This window comes from Xiphophorus maculatus, chromosome 19, assembly GCF_002775205.1.
Source record: "Xiphophorus maculatus strain JP 163 A chromosome 19, X_maculatus-5.0-male, whole genome shotgun sequence".
NCBI classification, from domain to species: Eukaryota; Metazoa; Chordata; class Actinopteri; order Cyprinodontiformes; family Poeciliidae; genus Xiphophorus; species Xiphophorus maculatus.
Genome location: NC_036461.1, coordinates 10,762,550 through 10,780,761, shown reverse-complemented (window position 1 = coordinate 10,780,761; position 18,212 = coordinate 10,762,550). Strand labels below are relative to the sequence as shown.

The 18,212-nt window shown below is 37.2% G+C and overlaps 1 protein-coding gene and 1 long non-coding RNA gene across 2 annotated transcripts; one reads left to right on the top strand and one right to left on the bottom strand.

Annotated features, from left to right (window-relative positions):
• The first annotated feature begins 281 nt into the window (after positions 1 to 281).
• Positions 282 to 11,307, top strand: mthfd1 (methylenetetrahydrofolate dehydrogenase, cyclohydrolase and formyltetrahydrofolate synthetase 1). Its single transcript, XM_014471449.2, has 28 exons — positions 282 to 423; positions 1,725 to 1,809; positions 1,966 to 2,025; positions 2,131 to 2,184; positions 3,063 to 3,199; positions 3,352 to 3,452; positions 3,568 to 3,704; positions 4,650 to 4,761; positions 4,842 to 4,969; positions 5,100 to 5,197; positions 5,642 to 5,815; positions 5,968 to 6,104; positions 6,832 to 6,878; positions 6,962 to 7,069; positions 7,161 to 7,235; positions 7,318 to 7,420; positions 7,523 to 7,599; positions 7,710 to 7,850; positions 7,945 to 8,013; positions 8,095 to 8,206; positions 8,546 to 8,685; positions 8,782 to 8,823; positions 9,139 to 9,239; positions 9,324 to 9,501; positions 9,583 to 9,690; positions 9,800 to 9,952; positions 10,456 to 10,574; positions 10,682 to 11,307. The coding sequence occupies exons 1-27, from the start codon at positions 386 to 388 to the stop codon at positions 10,543 to 10,545; spliced, it is 2,805 nt and encodes a 934-aa protein (XP_014326935.1). The 5' UTR covers positions 282 to 385; the 3' UTR covers positions 10,546 to 10,574; positions 10,682 to 11,307.
• Positions 11,308 to 13,230: 1,923 nt separating this feature from the next.
• Positions 13,231 to 14,376, bottom strand: LOC111612268. The gene is made up of 6 exons (XR_002754503.1): positions 14,320 to 14,376; positions 14,157 to 14,203; positions 13,826 to 13,848; positions 13,704 to 13,733; positions 13,573 to 13,584; positions 13,231 to 13,482 (listed from the first exon to the last, which is right to left on the bottom strand). It is a non-coding gene; the product is annotated as an uncharacterized LOC111612268 (long non-coding RNA).
• Positions 14,377 to 18,212: the final 3,836 nt, after the last annotated feature.

Below are 18,212 nucleotides of genomic sequence, written 5' to 3'. Positions count from 1 at the left end.
GTGTGGAAGACGCGCTGTGACACAGCTAGCTGATGTAGCATCTACTCTTTTAATTCTACTGTGTGAAAAACGTTTCTCAAATGCTACTGGTCAGAAGACCTATCTAATGTTTTTTTTGGGTAGCTATTTGATTGGTCCGTATTCACGTAAAGTAACGCCTCTCCTAGTGACGTCAGTGAACTACGCTCCGTGATTGGGCCTATTCCAGAAAGTTCTACGGTTATTTTTAAGCGTAGTGCTATGTTTGCTGATGCATCCGACGTAATTACAAACATGCTTCTTTTGAATAAGCGTAATTTGGAGAGCTAATCTCACCACGCGTTTCTTCTTGTTAGAGAGCGAGCCTGCACTGGTCACCATCACTTCGGACACAGACAGACCGAATATGTCAGCTCAAATCATAAGCGGGAAAGAAGTTTCAGCGTAAGTGTCATATTTGAACTAGTTTGTTTAGGAGTTTTGCGTGAGCAGAGTAAACTTTTGGCTAACTAAGGCGCTGACTTGTTGAGTTACAGTAACAGTTTGTACCACATGATCATCTGCTCAGTTGAGTACATTATCAAAGCTTTTTTTGTTGTTGCTTTTGCAGTACTTTATGAGAGTTTTCCAAAGTATAGAGCCTACAAAATGTTGTCTTGTTTTTCTTTATTTGATAACTTAAAGTTGTTAAAAGTGATATAGCTACCAAGGATGGAGAGAGTTTTTACAGTGGACCCCATCTGCTTTCAGCTTATGTAGGTCAGCATAAATGCAGTGAACTCATGACTGCGATACTTACATTTTCCTTTTTGTCTGATTAAATCAGGCCTTGAATGTGTGCAGACCTTTGCAGGATTTTGTAAGATATGTGTGATTGTGGTGGGATTCGATCTTTGTCCCCTTGCTCCACTGACCCCAAGTGCACTGATTGACAAAATATCATGCACAAGTCACATTTGAATTTTTTTCCACAGTACCTCCAAACAGAGATGTTCTCCAAGGGTTACATTTCACAAATGACTCACACATACAAAGGGACAAATCCTTTCTCCTGCAGCAGCATGGAAGAAATTTAGCTGCACGTGCCTGTCACAAGACATGAAAACTTGCTGCCCCTCATATCACTCATTAGTCACTTAATTTTTGGACAATATATGAAAAGTTCTCTACTTTGAAGCTTAACAGAAGTTGTTGTACAATCTGAATACATATTGCAAGTATGATTTGTGCAGTGTGTTGTGATTGGTTTCATTTACTTTTAGTTGCCAATATGATTGAAAATATTACTATATATATATATTGATAACTTGATTTAGTTAAAGTCATGCACAGAAATTGCATCTCATTGTGGAAGCTTTATGTGCAATCTTTCTGTGTCTGCATACTTGAGCTAAGCAATCAATCATTGTCTAACAAACCATTGCTTTTTGAATGGATTAGAAGCTAAAGTCCACTTAACTTTTTTTTTTTGTCTGACTTATCAAATCCTCTGGTGCAATTGACCCTGTCATTTAACTCCACTAAGTGCTGGTATGTTTCCCAGTATTCAGACTATGAAACAGATAAAGATAAAGAAAACATTCACACTAGATCATGCTTTGGAAAGGCCACTTTGTTGTGCAACCAGATAGAGAAATCATTGGTTTAAAAACAAAATACCCACAATGCATCTGTCTGGTCTGAACATTTGTTAGGATTTGGAGGAATCACATGGATGATATGGCCTTTTCGTCTTTTTTTCTTAGACAAGTGAGAGAGCAATTGAAGAAAGATGTGGAGCAAATGAAACTCAAGGATCCCAACTTCAGGCCCGGCCTGGTTGTTTTACAGGCAAGATTATTTTCGACAGACAGAAATTTGTCCTTTTTATGTCCCTGTTATTGACTTTATGTGCTAACATAAATACAGACTGTGCATAGATACATTTGCATGAGCATTGTCTCTGTATACTAGACATTATGAGGTGATACTTTTATGTTCTGGCAGGTTGGAGGTCGTGAAGATTCCAATCTGTACATCAGCATGAAGCTGAAGGCAGCAGCAGAGGTAATTTAAGATTATCGATCAGATTGTTGATCTAAGGAATTGCTTTGAGTAGCTGGTAAGCATTTCTAATTTGAAATGTTTAAAGAATTTTATTTGTATTTGCAGATTGGAATAAATGCAATACATATGAAACTTCCAAAGACTGCAACTGAAGAAGAGGTAAAATTAAATTTTATTAATATTACATTCTGAAGTTACACAGAAGCTCACACTGGAGCTGCAACTGATACTTTTTTGAATAATTAGTCTAAGCATATAGTGTTTCACCAGAAAATGTATTTATTCATTTATTTATGTATTTATTTAGTTCTATTTTACTAAAATATTTTTATACATCCCACAAAATAATTTTTTTAGTCTCACTTACATTGCTAGCGTGCCACCTCCAACAAGAGAATAAGAAATAAAATTGTAAGTTTTGTATTAATGTTATAAATAAAAAAGTATATATATTTAGTAAATCTTGAAATAAAAAATGATATTGAACTGTGAATTAACAAAAATGGGCTTCAGTTCTGTAAGAGTATTTTAATTTCAAAAGGACAACATGTGTTTGTAGTACCGTACACTTTTTTTAGTTGAAGGTTTGATTTAGTCAATTATCATCTGAAAAAAGAAACAACCAGTGATACACGGATTGTGGAGATTTACCTTTCAGCAGGACAGTAACCCTAAGCACACAACCAGAGCTTCAATGTAATAGTTAACATTAAAACATATTTATGCTAGAAGTGCTAGAAGTCAAAATTCAGACCTTAATCTAACTGAGAATGTGTGAAAAGGATATTCAGAAATGCAAAAAACGGTGGTTTCACAAAGCATCAAATAATTCACATAGGTCTGTCTTGTAAAATCCTTATTAAATACAAGTAAATTTTATGATCTCAAACTACACAATGCATTGTCTAGTTAAAGATTTATTAGTCTATAGATTTATTATAATTTTATAAAATAAGTGGTTTTCTTCTGTATCAAGCCTCATGTTTCTTTTAAAAAGACAGTCCTTTGACAGGATTTTAATAATGTTTTGCCGGCAGGTCCTTCATAGCATCAGAGAAGTGAATGAGAACTCATCAGTCCACGGTCTCATAGTGCAGCTGCCTTTGGATTCGATCCACAAGATCAACACAGAAAAGGTCACAAATGCCGTGGCACCAGAGAAAGATGTGGATGGGTAAGAACTGACATAAACTTCATTATAAGAATTTCCTAATGGAGTTAATTTCATGCTAAATCATAGTTAAAGTAAATCATAAATCTCATTAAAGTTATTTTTGATTCAGGGAGAAAATGTGGTATGATCAGTACTTTCTGTCTCCTTCACAGGCTGACCAGCATAAACGCAGGGAAGCTTTCTCGTGGAGATCTGAGCGACTGTTTCATCCCTTGCACACCAAATGGCTGCATGGAGCTGATCAGACAGACAGGTTGATGCAGCAATGAAGAAAACTCTCACTGGAGTAGTTTTTGCTGTAAAATCATACAAATGACATGCAGACGAGTGGATGTGGACTAAATGCCACAATGTCGTCTTCTCTGCAGGTGTGTCTGTGGCAGGGAAAAGAGCTGTGGTGATTGGTCGCAGTAAGATTGTTGGTGCACCCATGCATGATCTGCTGCTGTGGAATCATGCTACCGTCACCACCTGCCACTCTAAGACTGCAGATCTGGCCGGAGAGGTACGTTTTAAATATTATCATGTTTCTTGTTACTACCTTTCTGAGTTTCACGTCTCACATCAGATATTAGCATCACTTCAACTTGCTCAGTCTTTGCTGCTTATGGTTGAAATGACCATGTCTTCCCCACAATGTTACTGTCCTTAAGAAGAGCTAAACATTTTACTTGTACATGTGTAAATGCACATGAACAGGCTTACTGGTGTCAGTGTTCATTTGCAGAAATCTGAACTCTTCTTGTTGCTCCTTGCAACTTCACAGCAACTGTTAGTCTAGCCCTGCAACCTGTGAGCCCAGACCAACATGTGGTTCTTTGGAATTGCCAGAATGCCTTTTAATAATTTGGCTAAAACAGCGGAGAACCAAAAACAACAAAAGCAAAACAAAATTAAGATATTGTTAAAACAAATGGAGATTTTAGCAGTTTTGTAGTTTTTTTTATATGGCTAAATGTTGCATTAAATTACCACAACAGAATGATACAAGTAACAGTAATACTTATTAATTTTGTTCTCGTTATGTTGAAAACAAAGTGCTTTTTTGTTTTAGTTTAAATAATTTCCACAAATCCCCACTTCTCATTCAAGACAATGTATCAACTCTCTTTTTGTAAATGTTTTATGTTTTTCTTGGTTTACCACCTAAAACCAGGAATAAAATGACGGGTCATTAAAAATGACCACAACTTTTTTATTGTAAATATTTATTGAAATTTTTTAAGTTGTCTTTTCACAAAAGATTATGTAAAAATTTGCAGCTTTAAAAAAAGTTTGTATAGCTGGACGGGAGGGAAAAACGACTTTTTGGTTTGTAAAGATTGCAGACGCCTGGTCCAGCAGTTCCTGCATTCTTTTTCTGAAAGTTCTCTCTGCTGACTTCTTCATGCCTGTTTATTTTTTTGTTTTTGTTTTTATTTGCGACACAACTGTTTGTATTCCTGTCCAGGTGGGTAAAGCAGACATCCTGGTTGTTGGCATGGGCAAAGCAGAGATGGTGAAAGGAGAGTGGATCAAGAAGGGAGCGGTGGTCATCGACTGTGGGATTAATCACATTCCAGGTCATTTGTTAAGGTTCAAAATGGTCTGAAATTAGGTGACAACTCAAACAGTTGAGGTGAAACATTTATTTTTTTTTTAGATCAGACCAAGTCTAGTGGGAAGCGTGTGGTCGGTGATGTACACTTTGCCTCAGCCAAGGAGCAGGCGGGCTTCATCACCCCTGTGCCTGGAGGAGTGGGACCAATGACTGTGGCCATGCTGATGGGGGTAAAGTTGAATCTTTTATTTATCTCAAGTGAATTTCCTCAAAGGTCATATCATTATACCATCCACATTTCTTAAGATTTAAAGTAAGTACCGGTAAGTAAGTGTGTCTCTTGTTTGTTGATGTGGTTAGAATACGGTGTTGAGTGCAAAGCGATTCCTTGAGAGCCATCAGGCTGGGAAGTGGGACATTTCTTACACCAAGCTGAGCCTTCAGAAGCCTGTACCAAGGTTTGTTTTGTTTATTGTAACTTTTTCTGTAAGGTGTCATGAAAAAGTATTTGCATACCTTGAACCTTTTTGCATGTTGCAACCAACATCTTGAATATAGTTTATTGGAATTTGATGTATTTAGACCAACACTAAGTGGTTCTGATTTGTAAACTGGAAAGAAAATCCACCCATCCCAACCTTCACTTAATAAACCCTTAATGAAACCCAGAGCAAACAATTGTCCTTAGAATTGCCTACCTAATTAGTAGGTTGAGTTTACTGGTGTGTAATGACAAAAATGACCCTGTCTTGTGAAAAACTGATAATGGCATACCATAGAAATTGACCAAGGTAGTTGGATTTAAAGAAAGTTAAAAGTGTATGTAGAAAGTACTGACCCTGAAGTGTAGCTTTGTTCTCTACTTAGTGAAAATATGTGTGATTTTTTTTAATCTTCAACAGTGACATAGTGATTTCTCGCTCCTGCATTCCGAAGCCAATTGATTGTCTGGCCAGAGAGGTGGGCCTGCTTTCTGATGAAGTGGAGTTTTACGGAAAAACTAAGGCCAAGGTCCAGCTGAGTATTATCAAACGACTTCAGTCCCAACCGGATGGGAAATATGTGGTGGTCACAGGGTATGTGTGCCTTCTGGACTGAAAAGCAAACAAATGCGCCAAACTTTAAATATACTTCTGCTAAGTAAATTAGAATGTTTTATTCTGTCCATGAAACTGTTTTATTTTCTTTTACTTTAATTGGTTGAAATGTTGTCTAATTATGAATGCAGTATTACACCCACCCCACTGGGTGAAGGTAAGAGCACCACGACAATCGGCCTGGTTCAGGCCCTGGGAGCCCACCTGAAGCTCAATGTGTTTGCCTGCGTTCGCCAGCCTTCTCAGGGACCAACCTTTGGCATTAAAGGTGAGCATTAGAAGAACATAAGGAACTCTGATGCTTATTGGCACCACTTTTTAATTTATTTTACTGCATTTGCTTAAACTTACACTGAAATCATACATCAAGAAAGTTTTTTCCTTTCCAAGCTCGCCAGTACCGCCGAGGTTTACATCGCCATCAATTTCCTGAAAATAAATACACCTTCAGTATTTTTGAAAATGTAAACTTATTCATGTTCATAATTTTCTTTATTGTATATTAATCAGAACTTTATATTAAAAATCTATGAATTCCATTGTGCCCTGCCTTATTAATATGATGTGGCTCAGAGGCCCTTTTCTATGAGCCACTCTTCAAAATTGGAAACACAAGAGTGCATTAAACTTTTCAGCTATAGAAAGTTCCAAGTCATGAAACAAAGGATGAATATGACCATTGTTAAGTACGGAGGAGGACCTGTCGTCCTGTGGGATTCTTTCTCTTCCAAAACTTCCTGGTATCATAAAATGTTGAACTAAAGGGGCATTTTAAATTTAGATATGATTGGCCTGTACCAGAAAATGAGAGCTGATAACCTCTGGATCATTAAAGTTTGATAAAGATTTAAAACGTAAGGCAAACCAAGACAGAAATGGTGACCCTTCTTTAACCATCTTGACCTCCAGACAATCAAAGACAACAAAGGACAATTCAAAAGAATTGTCCTTTTTGCTGTCCAGCTTGTATTGATAATAGTCTTTCTTCTCAACAGGTGGCGCTGCAGGCGGTGGATATTCTCAAGTCATTCCAATGGAAGAGGTACTTTATACCTTTTTGAAACATTATTGAGTTGGTAGGAAAAATGTATGTGTTTAGTTAATTAAGTTTCATTTTATCCATAGTTTAACCTCCATCTCACTGGGGACATCCATGCCATTACAGCTGCCAATAACTTGGTAGCCGCTGCTGTCGACGCACGCATGTTTCATGAGGCAACGCAGTCCGACAAGGTGGGTTTTCACTTCTGTAAATGAGGGGTAAAATCATAACAAGTGTCAATTAATAACAAGATGTTCCCTTTTCCCCTTTACTCTCACTCAGGCTCTATATAATCGCTTGGTCCCACTCAGTGGAGGGCAGAGGACGTTCTCCCCAGTCCAGATCAACAGACTGAAAGTAAGGGATTACATTACATACTCCTCAACTTTTACTTGTACATGAAGCAATTCTGATTCTTAATTTGTTATTGTTGATGTAGAAATTGGGGATAGAGAAGACTGATCCTTCAACTCTCACTGATGAAGAGATTACTCGCTTTGCACGTTTGGATATTGACCCGAGCTCTGTAACCTGGCAAAGAGGTCTGAAATGTCTTCATCAATCTTTTTCCCCCCCAAGATTTCAGTTTTTTTCTGTATCAAAGCTCATGTTTAAATCTCCACTGGATATCTATTTCTCTGCAGTGTTGGACACAAATGATCGATTCCTGAGGAAGATCACCATCGGCCAGTCGCCAACTGAAAAGGGTTACACAAGAGAGGTGGGATTCTGACACGTTTTGATAATGGTATTCAATAAAACACTGAAAAAGGCACTGGTACTTATAAAAAAAGAGTCAACAGCTGTTTTTGATCACAATGTGTGGTGCAGGCTCAGTTTGACATCACAGTTGCGAGTGAGATCATGGCGGTCCTCGCCCTCACCAGCAGCCTGGAGGACATGCAACAGCGCCTGGCCAAAATGGTCGTAGCCACCAGCCGCAGCGGAGATCCCGTCACCACCGAGGATCTGGTCAGTGCTTCTTCATTATGGTGTGGCTTCTCATTATAAAAACTGTGGAAGGAAAAAGGTTTTTGTCTTGATAGAGCGCTGTTTTGTTCTGCAGGGAGTCAGTGGAGCTCTCACTGTGCTGATGAAAGATGCCATCAAACCAAACCTGATGCAGACGCTGGAGGTCTGTCAATGTTTAACTACAACTTGATCCTTGTGATGCTTATCTGTGTTAAAGCTACAAATGGGTTATCTGAATCTGCAGGGAACGCCTGTTTTTGTGCATGCTGGCCCGTTTGCCAACATCGCCCATGGAAACTCATCCATCTTGGCTGATAAAATCGCTCTGAAGCTGGTTGGACCTGAGGGCTTTGTTGGTAAGATGAATTTATCATGGGTGACACCGTGGTGCAGTTGGTAGAAACGGTGCCTTGCAGCAAGAAGGTCTCATATTAGAATCCCAAACTGGGGTCTTTCTGCATGGAGTTTGCATGTTCTCCTCATGTAAGCAGGAGATGTAAGCATCTACATGCTTACATTCATGCATGTGAATTTTGCATTTATCATTTTAAAATGGGCTGAAAAGATCCAAGATCTATATAAAACATTAACCCCGGTTGTTTTAGATTATTGTTCTGTTTTCACATTATTACACTGCAACACTTAAAGCTGCAATACTGCTCTTAATCTTTTGTCTCACAACCTCCATTAAACAGTGACAGAGGCTGGTTTTGGTGCTGATATCGGCATGGAGAAGTTCTTTAACATCAAGTGCCGCTACTCGGGCCTGAGGCCCCATGTGGTAGTCCTGGTGGCCACGGTCCGAGCTCTGAAGATGCACGGAGGAGGACCAACAGTGAGTCACTTATATTGTGATTTAGGAGTTGTCGTCTTCATTCTGTTCATATTTCACCTTTTGGGTAAAAAAAACACTCTAAAATTTTTAATACAGGTTACAGCTGGGATGCCACTGCCAAAGGAATATGTGGAGGAGGTAAGACTGAGAAGCAGCAAACAGCAAAACATTCAAGTGTCAGTCCACTCTGTGCAGTCTGTGCATATTCTTTCACTCATACTTGGTCACACATAGGCCTGTCACAATAACACATTTTGCTTGACAATAAATTGTCCGAGAAATTATTACGATAAACGATAATATTGCCAATTTGAGACCATTTACAACTAATGTAAGGCAAGAACATCCTCTGAAAGATCAATAAACTTTAATTTCCAAATAACATTTAACAATGGAACAGGAAGGAAATTTAAGTAGACTTTAAAAAAAAACATTTTTACATTTTCTGTGCAGAACCTTGAACTTCTGAAGAATGGCTGCAGCAACATGAGGAAACAAATAGAAAACGCCAAACATTTTGGCGTGCCGGTTGTGGTGGCTGTCAATGGTTTCAAGTGAGCATAACATGTTGCAGTTTCATTACTACTGCAGACTAAAATGTTTCATGCTTGTATTTAGTATGTGTGCATCTATTTCAGGATGGACACTCAGGCTGAGCTCGACCTGGTCTGTAGCATGGCCAAAGCTGCTGGAGCCTTCGATGCCGTGCGCTGCTCCCACTGGGCTGAAGGTGGCGCTGGTGCTGTGGCCCTAGGACAGGCTGTTCAGAGGGCCAGTGAAGCTCCCAGCAACTTCAAGTTCCTCTATGATTTGGATGTATGATTCCAACCCACATTAAACTTTGCTGGTATTCTTGTGCTTTCCTTGTTTTTAAACGGTGCAGTGTTTATGTTTTAGCTCCCAATTAGTGACAAGATTCGAATAATTGCTCAGAAGATCTACGGAGCAGATGATATTGAACTTCTCCCGGAGGCCCAACACAAGGTGGAGCTGTACACCAAGCAGGTCAGCATTCCTCAGGGTGGAAGTCTTCTTGTCACTCCTATTGATCAGCAAAGACCACCGTCAAAGGCAAATCTGTACTGAGAAAATTATGTTTTGTCTTTTGCTTCAGGGCTTTGGAAATCTTCCCATTTGCATGGCTAAGACACACCTGTCCCTCTCTCACGAGGCTGAGAAGAAGGGCGTGCCGACAGGTTTCGTCCTGCCCATTAGAGACATCCGAGCGAGCGTCGGCGCAGGCTTTCTCTTCCCATTAGTTGGCACGGTAGGATCACAAACCTGATCAAACAGGCCTTTTTGTTTTTGGGTACAACTGTGTGTGTACTTTGCAAAACAACCAAAAAAGATGTAGTCCTATTCACAGTTTTCTGCAAAGCTTCTGCTTGCAACAAAAGAAGAAATTAGTAATTTGCCTCCTATATTTTTGTGACGTTTCATAGATAAAAAATCATAATCATATGACACTAGAAAGATACAACATAGGGGTTTAAAGTTTCCTATTACTATTTTCTAAGTCTCAACAAGTATGGAAACCCATTTGCATGTTTTCCAAATTTCAGATTGATTTTACATGATGTGTCCCCCTCACCCCGTAAAAATTATAAGAGAATTGAAACTTAAATACAAGGAAGCTACATAAATAAATTAAAATGTTGGTTCTGCAGATATTAGTCATAAGTTATGTTGTTTTAAGAGTTTAAAAAAGCTGTTTCAGGATGGTTATATTTTGTTTAAAAGTTTTTTGGACAGAATGCATTTTCTCTTCAGATGCCTACAATCCCTGGTTTGCCCACCCGGCCTTGTTTCTATGATATTGACTTGGACCCTGAGACCGAACAGGTCAATGGACTTTTCTGAAGAAAATCCATCCTTTCTATATGACTGAGGTAATATAGAATGCAAACAGGAAACAGGAAGGCACTTCATTCCTGTTTGATAGGAAGGAGTTAGCAATGGTTAAATATCTTTCTTTCTGCTTCCTTTTCCCTCTCAGAGTCTATAGAAACACCCATCAACCCCACAGAGCCTTAATAACACTGGACGAGTTTTAACTTGAGGCGCCTTGAGCTGCTTCCATCCTATCATGTGTGATTGAGTGTCTTTTTCCAGAAAGATGCTTCCATGAATTGATGATTCTAGGAATATAATTGCAGAACAGATTTTTGTGCTGTAACTGGTCTGTGATGGACCTTTTTGCTGGAACAAACTATCATATTGACATTTTTCATTAGATTATTTTTGACTAATCTAACGCATTTCATATCTTAGAACTCCTAAATCAACAAACACAACCGTTTAAGCCTTTCATTAGCTCTCTGTTTATATTTGTTAACACTACATTGAAGGCTAGTTCTCTAGTTTCTTTTTCTTAAAGAGTAATTGCCTCTTTTTTAAAAAAAATAAATAAATACTGTACTTACCATTTAAAACCTAAATGTAATGCTGTCTTTAAAGACTTTATGTCTAGTAAATTTGTTGATCTGAGCAAATTGTTTTTCAATTAAGTATGGAAATGTAATGTATGGAAATGTGAAATTTAGCTTCATTATGTTTTAAATCCTGTTTTTTTTTAATCTACCAAAAAAGGACCAAATAAAGTGGCTTTAATTGGAATCATCATCTGAGTTTACTTTTGTTTTTCTTCAACATGAACATCCCTCAATTGTTGTTCTGGATACATGTTCAATTTAACAACTGCAAAACCTGACAGACATATTATCTGGACCAGCTCCAAAGTAAAAATGCATGACCTTTACAAATGCAGAGGAGCTTGGCAGGTAATCCACAAGTTAAAAAAGTAGGTTTACAGTTAATGCTAAACTTTCAATAATGTTTATTAGAAAGAAAAAAATTCCATGTTCTCAAAACCAAATTACTGGAAGAGGATTAAAGGAAAATAAAATGTTTCTTCAACAAGTTGGATAAAATACCTAGCCAATGCAGTGGAGAAGTGTTTATGATTTGAGCTTTTGCAGCTGGGCACATTGCATGCATTAACTTTAAACTCAGAGTATGTTAAGCAAAAAACTAAGCATGTGACTGAAGATGTAAAAGGTCTTCCAGTTCTCATGAAATCTAATTTGAAGACTACATGGTGCACTATTAAATGTTTATTTTATTGGGTTTTTTTCAAAAAAGTCCCTTTTGTTACATCAACTCGGTCTTGTGCAAACTTAAACGTAAAAACCTCATAAAAACATCAACACATTAATAATTCACATAAAGACAGCAAACCAGTTAGAAATATGTAAGTAAAAAGGAAAAGTAAACCAAGATCATATAGTACAATACAATAAAAGAAAGGGAAAATACGACTTTTTATGAGTGTTTTACAAACATTACAATTCACTACCGGAACACAACTTTGAATACACCTCACTGTCTCTACTTGTTCATACGAAAAAAACGTAGATCTGAAAAATGACAATCAGGCGATGTAGCCAATACAGATAAATCTAACTGACAGCTGATGGGAGCTCATTCCTGACACGCCCAATACTGTGTAGCCTTTATTTCCAGAGCTGCATTCGAGTTAACTTAAAAAAAAAAACAACCTCACATGCAGCTCTTCAACCTATTCCACACTTGCAAAGGCATTGTGGTTCTGGAAACTTACAGGCAAACGAAGATAATTAGTAACCAACGGTTGCCTTATTTTTTCACACATGCACAAACTTGATTCCACTGCTGACATCATTATTATTGTTCAACTTCTAGTTTTGTGGGTGGTGCTCTTTGATAAAAAGGACCTACAGCAATAGAAAGATGCTGAAGAGTTCTCCATAGATTCTCCATACATCCTGTTTGCAAACTGCAAACAGGATTTTGTATTAATTTCTTTAAAAACTAGTTTGAGTTTTTGCCTTTTTAAATTGTGATTATTATTCACTTGCAGTTAACAAAAACATGATAGTTGGGATTAAAATTTTGCATCAGACCAATAAAAAACATAGAGATGTGGGTTTAATGAAAGCTATTCATTGTTAATTTCAAAAAGTACTTTTAATCTTACCAACTAGGAGGCATATTCTAATTTATTTAATGTGTATAAACAACCATGATAAATGGATAGAAGTTTACTTGCATGACAACTTCTAAAAAAAATTTAAGGGATATGAATACTTTTGGTGCAGACAAAACCACACATTTGAGTTAAGTTCAGGAAGCAGATTTGTCTGCCTTGCAAACCTGTCCAAGATGAAAACTAATCAGTTCCCTCATTGTAGGTTTGATTATTATTATCATTACCATTATCATGCAGCCTGTTCTTGTTTTCTACTCATTCATAGATAGAAAACACCAGATGCATTCAAACAGTCACACTTTTTTCACAGAATTACCTTTTCTTGTTTTTCTTACATTGACTTTAGTGGTTACATCTTTTGGCAAGAAAAGATTTTTCGTACGTAAGCTTTATTTTAGTTTCTTTCTCACTGGTGTTATGGAGTTTTATAATGATTTGTGTTATTTTATTGTACTTTGATATTAATGTTGTTTATTCAAGATAAAGGATCAGTTTGGAAGGGAATAAAAGAGCCAAGCTTTTTATTTTGTAGATTATTTAATGAGGAATGCAATACAATCATACATTAATCTTTTTGACAAAATAATGGCTTTTCATCATTTTATTTAGGGTCTCCTCAGTGGTCTCTTTCACTTGCCGCCTTTTCCACCTGGACCGCCTCCTTTTCCTCCATGTCCATGACCGTGTCCTTCTCCTCCATGTCCATGACCTTGTCCTTCTCCATGACCATGTCCGTGACCTTTCCCCTTTTCTTGGCTTTTCCCTTTCCCCTTTAAGCAGCCATAAAAATGCAACAATTTTACAAATAGAACAAAAATTAAAACTGGTGTCACTTAAATTCCAAGAAGTTAAGGTTGTACCTTTCCATCCTCCTGTGAAAGACACAACACACACACGCACACACACACACACACACAACAACAACATTATTATTGTTCAATTAAATAAAACTTCATAAAAATTTAGCAACGATCTGGAGAAGTAATCTTACTCCTTCACATCCGGGTCCTGATCCCTCCTTCTTATGTGCCGATGACAAAAATAAATAAGTAAATAAATACATACAAACACACATTTTGCTTATAATGACTGATGAAAGTAAAACTAACTTACCTGTTCTGGCTTTTTTGGTTGTTCTGATGTGGTAATAGATTGAAGGCAAAAAAAGGTGATAAATTAGTATTTTAACAAGAATTAAAATTAAAACTCAGCACATCATCCTACAATACAAACGGCATAGAAATTACTGCTTGAGGCATCGCATTACGCATCTTTGATCTCTTGCTTCATATGGGTAAAAACAAAAAAAAGGAAAGGAGGACTGTGAGGATTAGCTAACTTTCCTTCAAGATAGCATTTTTCTTTCTTTTTTTATTATCTAAAAATCGGTAATTAATTTCATAATTAATTATCTCATTAATATTTCACAATCAAAGAGACTTACTATCGCTCATTTTGGCTTGATGATGAAAGTAGAACACAAGTGTTTTCCTATTAAAAACCAAGACAAAGTAATCAAGAAACTCAGCAGAAGAGAAAAGATGACTGCAAAAATGGAAACATTCAAACTCCTTGTAGTCAAAGTCTAATAATCACCCCGTACATACCTGAGCTCAAGATGAAATGAATATGTGCCTAAAGTCAGTTTTGCAGCTATATTTATGTGGTGGTTTTTGAGCTGATAAAAGTGGGTGTGTTTTTGGAGTCCTGCCCTCTTATGCCCAAATACGTCTCTTAGATAGTTACAGAACAGGGAAGATTTGAGTGCAGCTGGAAAAAGCAGGCAGTCTTTTGCCAGGTTTAGTGACAGCCCAAATGCACAATTTAGACCCTTTTCCCTAACACCCGAGGGCTGGGCAGGTCCTTATATTTGCTTTGTTTTTAGATTTGTCCAATCCAAACAACCTAAACTATTGTAAAAAGAGACACGCCTGCAAAACGATGACGGTTTGTGTCATTAGCTACTTCATAATATGATTTTTTTTTCATCATTAATTGCAGATGAGTGATTACCCAGATTGAAGGTGAATGGTGCCCTTTAAAATGAAACATTCCAAAAAGATTTGATTTTCACAAACTGAATAACGGAAGTCAGTTTGTGAATTTCTTCAAACTGTGTTCTAGAGCAGTGGTTCTCAAATGGGGGTACGCGTACCCCTGGGGGTACGTGGAGGTACTGCAGGGGGTACGTGAAGCTTTTCAAAATATCTTTAAAAAATCAGTAGGCTCCTCATAATAAGTCTTGGGAAAAATTAGTTTGTAAAAAGTTCGATAAAATATAAATGTGTGTTCATGCACTGAATTATTATTTATGTATATATTTAATTTTGTACCATTACAGAGACCAATATAAATTAGCAGCGTTTTGCATATTTCAGTTTTGACTGGTTTTATACCTTCCTGGTGGTCACCGTCTTCTGTTTTTCTTTTTTGTTTAACCATGCAATGTTTGCAATATGGATGTATTTGTCAGGTTCACTGATATAAGTTGTTTGGCTTTAATAAATCAGACAGTGATTTTACAGCACTGTACCTCTTTTTTATTCCAAAAATGTTTTGCCTGTGTCAGGGGGTACTTGACTAAAAATATATTTTTAAGGGGGTACATCACTGAAAAAAGTTTGAGAACCACTGTTTTGGAGAATCTATTTTCAGTGTCATTGGAAAACCTGTTGTTTTCACCATTTTAAATTTCACACTCAGCGTAATCAAATGCAATGTAGAGTAAATAGCTCTTTATATATTCCCAAAGAGAAGTAATTAAATATTAAGTTATTTAATTAACTTGATTGGTGATCTCCATTCATATTTTTTTGTACAATACACACTGTGTTCAACATAGGCAGGGATCCACTTCACATTAACAAAACATGCAAAGAGCCATGGGAAACATGTTCAGAATGTAACTGACAGAAAACCTGTTTTGCTTTTGAGCACTTGCTGCTCTCCCAGTCGCAATGTTGCTCTGGGTGATAAACCTTTTTGCTCGAAACAAAAGCCTCTGTTGACCCGCCCAAAATGTAAGGCCAACTTTTTGTTACACTGTGCCTTTAATAGAGGACATGCAAAGAAGCAATGGTAACATAATTATGAGCTGAGTAATAACATTTTTCCCAGTGGTACCCCCTGGCTGAGCCACCCGAGGGAAGAAAATCATATTGAAAATGCAGCAATTGCTGCATATTCACATGTATAATCATAATAGTTTGTGCATAATTATTATGTCAGAAGTTTAAAAGAAAGTCATGTCAATATTTGAAATAGGCTTGGAATGTCCTGCTATTATGGGAAACAAGCTCTGCATCCCAGAGAAGAATGTGCTTTCATTCAAAATGTGTGTATCAACACAAAATGTAAATCAAAAGGCCAGTCACCTTACTTAAACTGCTGAGAGATTGTCTTTATCCATAAAGAAATGAGTCTTGTGTCAACTCAGCAAGAAAGAAGCAGTTACTCTAGAAGCAACATAAATTATCTACTATATGCAGTCAGTGAAAAAATCTAAATTTCTGGACACACCTTTGATTTGAGAACACAGGGATGGCAGGGCCATATTTTGTGGATATTTTTCTGCAGAAGGTACTGGTGCACTTTACAAAATATGGCATAATGAGGAAAGAAAAATACATGAATGCAACCTTTCAAAACATCAACCAGGAACATGGGGCTTGAGTCCAAAAGGGTCTTTCAAATGCACAACAAACTCAATCATATAGCCAAATTGGTTACAAAGTGGTTTGGCAACAACAAAGTCAATGAATTGAAGGGGATTATGCCAAATGTCAGCTAATTATATGGAAATTTTGTAATTTGAAAAATTTCCTTAAAATTAGCTGACATTTAGTAAAAAAATAATAATTTTGGTGATTATGTCTAATATAAAACAGAACAGTTTATTTGGATTTGATGCCAGACAGCATGGTTGAAACTAGTTGAACTTATTGCCACACCTCACAGTTGTCTTCTTGAGTGTTTACAATAATTATAGATCATAACACAGAATCCACCCTCCTCTTTCTTCTGGTATTCATTTAAAACTAAGTCTGACAGAAGTCAATCAGCCGAACTAAGTAATGTGCCCGGAGACAAACAGTTTTGTTGACTGATGGGTGGACAGTTGTTTTCTCCCTGTTGGAGAGAGAACAGGGAGAAAGCAACTCCCTGTTGTTGGGTGTGTGTGTCAGGTCACACCCTTTGTTACGTGACAAAAATGTCTTCTTGAGCAACAAAGCAGTTTAAAACATTCTGATTCTTGTATTAGTCGGTTGCAGAGCTGTTTTAACTTTATGATGTCAAAGTAGTTAAAGACGAACATGTCTCTCACTGTTCAACTGCTCCTTCTTTGAGCAATGTGGGCAGGACGAATAATAACAAAGCTTCTTGGAAAATGCTGTTATGACTAGACTTGTTTGTATCCAGCCAACATTGTTCGCCTTCTTGGAACTATAAATTGCTTAACTGATAAAACAAAAATCTGACAATGAAGAGTTTAGATCAGGGGAACTGTATTGTTTATCATGCTTCTCATCATTTTTCATCTCCCACCTTCCCAAACCTATCTGAACCTCTTGGAGACGGTGTCTACTACTTTGCACTGATGATTTATAACTAAAATAACTAAATAATCAGATAACTTCTAATGAAAAAAAGCAATTCAGAGTTACCACTTAAAATTTGATTCTCACTACTTTATAAAATGTGTTTACCTCCTGAAACAGTTCTTCTGCCCTTTGCTTTCCTGTCACGTTAATAAGTTTTATTATTAAACACAGATAACCAAAGTAAAAGCAAAATGCTGCTTTCAGAAGATGATTTTCATTTATTGAAATTCTCTTCAACCAGTCTGTTTGATTGTTTGAGCTAGGAGAGTATAGAGAAGAAATAGGATAGGCTCCAAGACTGGACCTTGTGGTACCCCACATGCAGACTCCAGAAGTCTGACATTATCTAGTTAGAAAATACACTAACCATCCTGCCAGAACGGTAAGAGTTCAACCGACTAGAACTACAATCTATAAATTTAGGTAAAAATTTTAGGACAGTCTTTCTCAAACTGTGGTCCTCGGACCACTGGTGGTCCCCGGGCGCCCCTCGTGGTCTGCGAGATACTGCATATAAACTACAGTTTATTTGCCTTGACGTGAGCTCGAAGTGCGACGATACAGCTAGCTTACCAAAGGATTGTGTTAAAAATAGTGACGGAAAACTGGCTTAAAATTGGGGTACTCCAAAAAAAAAAAGAAAAAAAAAGTTTCATATACCGATGGAAAAAAACAACTCCAGGAATATTATATGATCAGAGGAAACTAAGTCATAGCTGCTGAGTGTTGTGTCGTTCAGCGACTGGATTCCTTTGGTGACTCAGTTAGTCAGAGCTGTTTTAGTTTTTTTTTTTAAATGATTTTGCTTGGTAATGAATGATGCTCTGCTTTCAGGTCAACAGCTATTGTTATTTTCATTTAATCAAATGATTAAATTAAGTCAATGAAACACAATTATT